We start from the raw sequence: 9,576 nt of genomic DNA on the forward strand, positions 1-9,576 counted from the left end.
TTGGAACATCCCAATATCCAGGACAGTTCTAGGCTTGGTTCTCGGCTGTTTCAGCCTGAGTCGCTCCCGCTGAGGCTGCGTTGGCGCTCTGTTCTGTGGAGCTGGGTGCGGGTTTTCTCCATCTCTCCTACTGAAGGCAGATGCACAGCCTGCTCAAGTTCTCCTGGGGTTGCTTTTCCGTTTCATATTTCCCACATTGGGATAATACCCTTCTCCGATCCAGGCCTGGGATCATTCCTTGTGATCTACTTTTATTTTTTCTTTTTCTCTCTCCTTTTTTTTTTTTTTTTTTTTGTTCTACATAGTAGACTTTTAAGGTTTGTGAGAAGCATTGATGGACGTTTTGGCGTTCCCAAGATTGGCCTGAAACCTTGAGACAGATCTTGAAAGTCTGCTGGAGATCCGCGGGAGCAATTTGCCTCCAGGCCCAACCAGTGGAGAACTACCAGGGTGTCGATGATAAACTCAGCTGATAAAACCTCCGTTGGTGAAGTCTAAATTCAGCTTGTTCTTTGTGAGCATGTCTTTCTTCAATAGGCGCGGTTCATCGCATCCATGATACAGCCCTTCATATAATTACTAGTACTAGTATGCACGGATGAGCTGTCGGCAAAAATCAGTAACGACAAAAAAACAGTGACAAGGGCCAGCCAGTTGAAAATCGGGCATGGACCTGGTATGGCGGTGGGATTTCATGCATGGAAATCCAATCGTGGATTTCCCTCAAGTCCATTGTGCTGTGCTGACTGTCGATTGCAGTCCTCCGTCCTGCATGACAGGTGAGTTGAAAAATTCCCTTTGGCTTGGAATGGGGGGACGTCAAAAAATGAAAGAACCAAATTACCGATTCCTGGGCAGTGTGAGGGAATACGGGAAAACAGAGGAGGTAATCATAAATTAGAGAGTTTTGTTTGTTCCCCGCCTTCGTTGGCTGTTGTTGGCTGTTGTTGGCTGTTACTGCTGCCAGGGGGCCCCCCTGTTCCCTGGGCGCCAAAGAGGGGCGATGGCTGGGCGTTGAGGCATGTGGCAGCAGCGGGCTGGGTCGCCCACGCAGCGTGCACCAGCTAGCTGTTCCCCAATCGGATGCGGGCATTTGCGAAAAACCAACATGTCCTGTGGAGAAAACAACAGCCATGAGCCTGCTGGTTTTTTTCTTCTCTCCCTGTGCGTTGTTCTGCTGCAGTTGGCGGAGAAGTGGTGTAATTTCTGGCTGTGCTGGGTAAGTTAGTTAGTTATACACTGTACGCTGCGTACTCCGTAGCGAGGTGTACGGCGTAAAACAATAAGATAAGTAACTAGTAAGCATGGGGGGGGCCGATTGGGCGAGGGGCCAATCAGCGGCGGAGGGTACCTGGCAGTTCCCCTGGAACTCCAGCGCGCAAGGAATGGTGCTTGGCACTAGCGGGTTCTGCTGATTGGCCACGGCGGCGGGCGATACCCGTACCACTGTTTTTTTCCATACGCAGGCAGTACAACCTTATCGGTCCTGTTTGTTGATTGACTTCCCCTTACTCTTGCCTCGTAGTATGAGATTCCTCTCTCCCTCTCTGCACCATCTTGCGCTTCCAAGGGTGGATGGTTAGTTATACACTGCAAAGTATGGGCTTCGAAGACACGGGCATCCGTAGTGAGAGATATCGAGAGGGAGATGATAGATAAATTAGCCCTCGCGATCCCCTGTCGGTCAGCTCGCTACTGGCTGCCATTGGCGCAACGAAATGAATGCCAACAATGCCAAACCAGCTGTCCGACGTGTATTATTGGGGCAGTCGCCCCGTACTAGCGTGACCATACGAGGCCGTTCTCATTTCCCGCGGGCCCCTTTCCCTGCCCTTCATCACGCTCTTTTCTTCCTCCTCCTCTTCCTCTTCTCCTTCTTCTTCCCCGTCCTCTCCCTCAGGCTTTGCGATCTCCCTCCCCCCTTCGCATCTCCGTTCATTTCTCTTTGACGATTTATTCCCGTCTTTTTCCCTGACCACCGCTTCACTCCTTCAGCGGGCATTCTTTCTTCACGAAGCCAAGATCCCCCTCCTCCTCCACTCCTCCAAGGAGCAGCCATAACCACCTGTGTAGTGATATTGCCCCGAATAACTGGTTTCTGACTGCGACGCCATGAAGGGAGCACTCCTCTTTTCCGCCGCGGCCGCCATAGCTGGCTCGGCTCTCGCCCACGTCGGCCATCCACAGCACAACGCTTTCCACCAGCGTCGTGCCTACCCGGCCTCTCCCATCCCCAGCGACAGTACCTCCGAGGCTTCTCCTGCGCCAACCAGCAGTGACTGCGAGGCTTCGTCCATTCCCCAGGTTACCTCATACGAAGTGTCTGCTATTCCAACCACCACTGGTTTTGAGGTGTCGCCTATTCCCAACACCACTGGTGGTTATGAGGTATCGCCGATTCCCAGCGATAGCCCCGAGGAACATGGTGATGATGATGACTGTGCTTGTATCACCAAGGTCATCACTTACTATGGGGAGCCAAGTGGTAGGTGATATTTAATCTTCAATGCTTTCTCGATCGCGTCAAGGGGAGAGACGGGGAGTCGGGAATTGAGAGTGGGGGTTGTGAGTGGAAAATGTGAAAATTTTGATTAGGGGAAGGGGAAATTTCGACGTTTACATCTGGGGTGCAATGGGTTGAAATGGTTACTGACAAGATCTTTTTTTTTTTTTTTCTTACAAAAACATATAGAGGTCGAAGAGTTGACTACCACCATAAAAACCACCAGCACCAACACCAAGACCGTCACCGTCACCCCTGAGCCGGCGCTTCCCACTCCCTCAGTCACGGTGTTCCCCACCCCGGGAACCTATATCATCCCAGAAACGACTATCATTGTGACCAAGGAGACCACTGTCTGCGCGGCCACCAGCACCGCTGTTTCTCCTGGTGAGCATACATACGGCGGTGTCACCACCGTTGTCACGACTGCAACCACCGTCACCTGCAACATTGCTGTCACCAAACCCGCTGGCGAGACTGTCACCAGCGTCATTGAGCAGACCACATATGTTTGCCCCTCCGCTGGCACCTATACCGTTGCTCCTTCCACCACCAGTGTTGCCGCGAGCACTGTCTTTGTCTACCCAACCCCTGCCACATATACTACTGGAACCTACACTCAACCCGCACAAACCGTGACTGTCACCGAGACCAACTACGTCTATATCTGTCCCGCCGCTACTGGAAACAACCCCGCCCCAACCGCTTATCCTACCTCCCAGCCTCCACCGCCCAAGGAACAGCCCAAGGAGCAACCCAAGCAGCCAGAGCAGAAAACTCCAGCGGAGCAAGAACCCCCAGTTCTTGGTGGCGGTGAAAAATGGGGTATGACTTACTCTCCATACACCAATGACGGGCAGTGCAAGGGCGCTGTTGCCGTAGCTGCCGATATCGCCCTGATCAAGCTCAAGGGCTTCCACAACGTCCGTGTCTATGCCACAGATTGCGACACCCTACAGAACGTTGGTAACGCTTGCAAGCTGAACGGCCTGAGAATGATCCTCGGTGTTTTTGTATCTTCCAAGGGGATCCAGGATGCCAAGAATCAAGTCGACGACATTGTCAAATGGGGTCAATTCGACACAGTCGACTCATCGTTGTCGGTACGAGCGCTCAATCAAGGTACCGCCACCCCGGGCTCCCTTGCTGAGCTCCTCGATTACGCCAGGGGCTGCTTCAAGGGTGACGGCTACAATGGTCCAATCACCACTACTGCGCCCCAGAACAAATGGCAGGAAGCCGGTCAAGATCTTGTGACCCGCACATTGACGTTATCGGCGCCAACATTCACTGCTTCTTCAACCCTAATGTTGCTGCCTCCGAATGCGGTAACTTCATCAAGAACCAGATGACGATCCTCGGAGACATTTGCCCAGGCAAGGAAACCATCAACCTGGAGACTGGCTGGCCCAGCGGCGGTTCTAGCAACGGCAAGGCCATTGCTTCCCCTGAGGCTCAGGCGACCGCCATCAAATCCATCGTCAAGGTAGTAGGATCCAAGTCTGTGTTTTTCTCGTTCACGAACGATCTCTGGAAAAACCCAGGCTACCTGGGCGTTGAGCAATTCTGGGGATGCGGTGATCTCTTTTAAATGAATGTTATTAACACCTCATTGTTCCCTGCACTGCAACCTTTGTTTCTTATTTGTCTTTTTCTTTTCTTAAACTTACCTTTCAACCAATTGAAAAGAGAAGCGAAAGAAAGAGGTTAATTCAAACTACCGTTGCATGACTTAGAGGAAGACATCATTGGGAGTTTCTTTTTGTTGTTTTTTTTTTTTTTTTTGTTTTTTTTTTGTTTCTTTTTTTGCCTCTTTGTTGTTTTTCCGTTCCTCCTTCCTACTTCATCTGAACGCGCCTCTTTTTACTCCTGTTCCTATCTGATTCGCTGTGTATGATTCCCTTTGGAAGAAAAATCTGATTTTAATTATTTTATATATATAAATATGCGGAAAGAGAATTTTTCCTCACCTTTCCGTTTCTTCTCCGCCTCCCACTTTCCTCGCCTCTCGACTTCTGCTAGCCTCTGCTCTACCTCCTACGAGCCGGGACTTCTCTATATATGGGACACGAAACATAGGCCCAAGGCCATCGAAAGTCGTGGAAGTGGACATGGTTAACCACATCCCTTTTCTTTCTCTTCCACCCACATATCTGCTGAGCTCTGGCGGGAGCTATTTTTGTGGTCTACTCGCCTACTCAATCCCGCATGCTTATCAAGTGCAATGGAAGTGCGGGCGGGAAACGTAGACGAAAGGATACCAAGCACACACAATGCCTGTCGTCTAGCACACGCACACGAAGACAGAGAAGCGGTGGTGGAGGGGACCCGGAGGGAGAGAGAGAGACAGATGCTCTTATGTATATCTATCACCGCCATTATTGTCAACTTTGAACTTTGATTGGCAATAAATACATATCATCATTCCGGCCGTTTTTGTGTCGATTTTTTCTTTCCCCCTTCCTTCCGGAGGGGCCGGGACAGGATATGGATAGATGGAATGGGATGGAGGAAGAGAATGATACAAGTAGGCAAGGAAAACGCAGCAGACAAGATCAAATATCTGTTGTACCTTGCGAGAGAATTGAAGAAGGAAGGGAAAAAAAAAAAAAAAAAAGGAATGACACGGAACCTCCTCACTCTGTTCCAATCTACTCTAGCCATCGTCAAGAAGAATGCAATGCAATTTTAACCTCCTTCTTTCACGCCTCTCTTTCTCCCTCTCGCTGTGTGTGTTGTACTTGTAATGATATGTATTTATTTTATTTCCATTCAACTTAACCTTTTAACTCGCTTTTCGCATGTTTTTGAATCCTATTTTTTTAAGAAGAGCCTTCTGTACTTTTGTTTGTTGTGCACATAATCATTTTGGTGTTAACATATATGTATGAACCTGACGACGGTTCAAAATTGTAGCCAACCATGACAGAGAGGTTGCGCGAAATAGGATGATTTACGCAGTACGGAGTATGGTATGCAAAATTGTTCAACTTTAATGTGATCATAACCACGCACACACTTGGTCGCGTTTCTGATTTCTCTGGTCGTATCGAGGATAATGTGGTGTGTGTGTGTGACAACCTACAGAGGTAGAACGCTAGTTCTCGTAACAGGAAGTCCACAGTGAGTGTATTACTAATGGACCATATGGGTGTGTTTTAGTGAAGCGAACGTAACACATATCTCATTTTCCGCTTCTTCCTTTTTTCCTCTTGCGTCAGACTTTGTGCTGGTGACTACTTATCTGCTCTCTCGGAATATGTATGTATCGTCTAATCCGATCGTGCTTCCATTCTTCTCCCGAGCTTGTGCGTTGGGATGCCCCTGATCAATGGAAATATTGGAAAATTACAACCCTGGTTTGCTATTCGAAGCGAAGCCAAATGACGTAGAGGGAGAAACGGCCGAACTGGCGAAGAACCGGACGAACATTGAACCGCTTTCGGACAGCGGCTCGGTGTGGGCTAATCGGAGTTGGCCAAGCGCTGGCCAGCAGTTACAGTACATACAGATCGATCCTTGCCAGGGAGCCCTGGAGTCAAGAGTTGCGAATTTTTGTCCAGGCCCTTTCCCCTGAGAATTAGACGGATTTTGCAACGCTGCGTGCACCCATCTGGCCCGTCCGGCAAACAATAGGCTCGGGCCAGAGTTTTGCCGAATACGAGCCAGAATTAACGAGTTTTGCTGACTCCCGTTGTGCGTTGGGTCTCTCGCCTTCACGAAGGTTAAGCACAGCTCGTGGCGGGTGCCCCGAGTTACTTCGCGCGTAAGGGGATTTTCCGCGGCCAGATGCCTCGGCTTGCGGCGTTGTGTCGTCTCAAGGCCGTATGATGCGATTGGTGATGCTCCCTGCAGTTCGTCGAAGCTCTGCGAAGCTGTTGAAAGCAAGGTTGATCTTTGACTCGACACCGTGCTGCTTACTGTATAGCGCAACCAGTGTCCCCCTGTTGAATTTTTGGTCTAGTCTACGGAGACAAGCTTTCAAGCCATGAGAGGCCTTGCAGATCCATTATATTGATGGCCCCCTCCAGCTCTAACCCTGCTATACCCCTGCGGAGGAATGTGAAGTCCGCTTCCGCAGAAGGTCCAATCGTGATATCTCAACCTCCGATTGATCATCTAATCAATCGCTTCGTCCTTTGACGCAAAAAAAATGACGTTTCTCTTTTTCTTACCCCTTCCCTTTTATTTGGTGTTCGTATAACTTAGACGTTATATAAATACCTGCACTAGCCCCGAGGTGGGAATGCATTCTCACTCCCATTTATTTCTCTTGTGTACAGACTTCTGCAGTTCGATGGACAATCCTAGACGCTCGTCATAGTATTACATCTTTCGGTTATTATATCTACAAGTTGAAGACTACAAAACTTTCTCAACTTCTCCCATTTTTGCTACAAATCAGAGCTTCCTACTCAAGTGCCAACGGCCAGAAGTGCATGTACTGTACAGTACAAATGGCAGACTTAAATACTATGCCCTCAGAAGGGCACCCCGAGGATCTCACCAAAGAAACGCTCGATAGCTCCAAGAGCGATTCTTCCTCATCGTTGTCCGATACCTCGGATGCACAACCATTTCACCCTTCTCGCCGAACATGGCTTGTTTTGATGACTCTGGCTGTGCTCACTTTGATGGTTGCATTGGATGGCACATCCATATCTGTCGCGTTACCGGTAAGCTTCCCACATTTGTCAATTTCGTCTCTCTTGTTTTTTTTTTTTTTTTTTTTTTTTTTTTCCTATTAGCATACGTAAGGGCTCTGCTGAAATCATATCCGTAGATAATCGCGGAGAAATTAAATGGTTCCGCCATTGAGGCTTTCTGGAGTGGAACCGCTTTCTTGCTGTGCTCAACAGGTGAATATCAGTTTTTTTATCATCCATCTCTAAACTTATACTGGTATACCATTATTTTCAACGCTAACTGCCCTTGCCAGTTTTCCAACCAAATTTCGCCTCGTTCTCTAATATTTTCGGACGCAAGCCTCTGGTTCTCGTTTCGCTCACCTTGTTCTTTGTTGGGACCATTATCGCTGGCCTCGCAAACAACTTCACCAACATGCTAGCGGGGCGTTCCATCCAGGGAATAGGTGGGGGTGGACTCATTGCTCTTACTGAGATTATAATAACCGACCTTATTCCACTGAGGGAGCGGGGTACTTATTTCGGTATCATCAGTGCTATGTGGAGTGTTGGTTCAGTTACCGGCCCAATCCTTGGGGGAGGGTTTTCTCAAAGTGTCTCATGGGTAAGTCGAATGAACCCCTGCCAAAATTTCCCGCAATCTAGTCACGACGAGGGTTCTACCTTTCTTTCTTTCTTTCTTTATTTCTTTCTTTCTTTCCTTCTTTCCCATGTACTGCGGGACGATATGCTGACCGCCTTTTGCCAATTTTGGGGATGTAGAGGTGGATTTTCTACATAAATTTCCCATTCATTGGTGTTGGAGCCGTGTTTATCGTCCTCTTCTTGAAATTGAATTTCATTCCTTCCTCACTACTGTCGAAACTCCGTCGTATCGACTACGTCGGAACGGTTCTTTTCATCGGAAGCACCACCTCATTCCTTATCCCGGTGACCTGGGGTGGCGTAATGTACGAATGGGATTCCTGGAGGACGTATGTCCCACTTATCATCGGCGCCATTGGGCTTGTCGTGACGATGATCTACGAATACAAATTTGCGCATGACCCCATTATCCCCATAGTCATCTTTTCAACCAGGACAGCAATCGTGAGCTACATAGAGACCACTCTACACGGCCTTGTCCTTTGGTGTGGCTTATATTACATGCCCCTCTATTTCGAGACTGTCAAAGAATACACCCCCATTATTTCCGGAGTCTCCCTCTTCCCCATGTCGTTCACCGTTGCCCCTGTTGCTGCCGTGGCTGGTATTATCGTTACGAAAACGGGACACTGGCGTTGGGCAGTCTGGACCGGATTCGCCTTGGCTACGCTGGGGTTGGGGCTCAATACCATCCTCGACGTCGACACCAGCATCGCGGCCTGGATATTCCTTATGATCCCGACCGGAATTGGCCTGGGTCTCCTATTCCCCGCGCTTGGGTTTGCAATCCAGGCATCCGCAAGACCGGGCTACATGGCCATCGCAGTCGCGATGTTCAGCTTCTTCCGTGCCTTCGGACAAGCCATCGGCGTTGCCGTGGGCGGTGTCATTTTCCAAAATGAGATGCACAAGAACCTGCTCCGGTACCCGGAATTCTCCAGCAACGCGGCGGCGTTGAGCAAGGACGCCGCTGGGCTTGTGCGGGTGGTCCTGGCCATGGAGGACGGACCTGCGAAGCACCATCTGAAACAGGCGTACACGGACAGCCTGCGCATCGTGTGGGCTGTCTGCTGTGCCCTCATCGGGTTTGCGGGGCTCCTTAGCCTTTTGACGGAGAGCTATTCTCTGACTATGGTGATCGACTCGGATCAAACTATCCGGGAGAAGGAGAAGAGTAGCTCGAATCCAGAGGCTGGACTATCGAGTTCGTCGTGATTATGAGTTTGAGTTTTCCTTCGTCAGCTACCTACCTGCCTACTAAATAAATATAGAAAGGCTCTCCCCCATACGCCCTTTCATTATGATGCATGCCATGCGTACATGACTGTGGTTTTTCTCTTTCCTTCTTGTATATACCAATTTCAATTTTCCCCCCTTTTTCCACTGGACGATATTCGGACGGCTCCCTCTTTTCACTACGTGGAAGTTCTCTTCTCTTACGACCTTCTAATTTTTTTTTTTTTTTTTTTTTTTTTTTTTTTTTTTTTTTTTTTTTTTTTTCCCACGCCAAGGGGGATTTTCTTTTTTTTTTTTTTTGGAACCCCCCGCGCCGGATTTAATTTGGGCAATCCTCCAATATGAACTGAGACAGGGGGAATTTTGATGATTAATTAGAACCTATTAATATTTTTTTCCCAGAAAAAAGCAAACTCTCGTTTTTAGTATAAAGAGCCCCTCCTTTATTGATATATATATATATATTACATATATACTTTTATTTTTGACCTCCAACTTTGGTTTTCCCGCGAATAAATTCCTAAAGATGTCCCCCCCCCCCCCCCC

General features: G+C 48.7%; 3 protein-coding genes across 3 annotated transcripts; 2 read left to right on the plus strand and 1 right to left on the minus strand.

The window, feature by feature from the left end:
• Positions 1-2,112: 2,112 nt before the first annotated feature.
• HCAG_02853 (hypothetical protein) lies at positions 2,113-4,094 on the plus strand (the record flags this gene model as incomplete). The annotated part of the gene is made up of 3 exons (XM_001542632.1): positions 2,113-2,485; positions 2,693-3,756; positions 3,846-4,094. 3 exons carry the CDS (start codon positions 2,113-2,115, stop codon positions 4,092-4,094), a joined length of 1,686 nt encoding a protein of 561 aa, XP_001542682.1.
• A 375-nt stretch (positions 4,095-4,469) lies between these two features.
• On the minus strand, positions 4,470-4,616 carry HCAG_02854 (predicted protein; the record flags this gene model as incomplete). Its single annotated transcript, XM_001542633.1, has 1 exon — positions 4,470-4,616. One exon carries the CDS (start codon positions 4,614-4,616, stop codon positions 4,470-4,472), a length of 147 nt encoding a protein of 48 aa, XP_001542683.1.
• A 2,362-nt stretch (positions 4,617-6,978) lies between these two features.
• On the plus strand, positions 6,979-9,009 carry HCAG_02855 (conserved hypothetical protein; the record flags this gene model as incomplete). The annotated part of the gene is made up of 4 exons (XM_001542634.1): positions 6,979-7,179; positions 7,287-7,362; positions 7,443-7,753; positions 7,912-9,009. The coding sequence occupies 4 exons, from the start codon at positions 6,979-6,981 to the stop codon at positions 9,007-9,009; spliced, it is 1,686 nt and encodes a 561-aa protein (XP_001542684.1).
• Positions 9,010-9,576: the final 567 nt, after the last annotated feature.

Source organism: Histoplasma capsulatum, genomic scaffold (genome assembly GCF_000149585.1).
Source record: "Histoplasma capsulatum NAm1 scaffold_2 genomic scaffold, whole genome shotgun sequence".
In the NCBI taxonomy this organism is placed as follows: Eukaryota; Fungi; Ascomycota; class Eurotiomycetes; order Onygenales; family Ajellomycetaceae; genus Histoplasma; species Histoplasma mississippiense.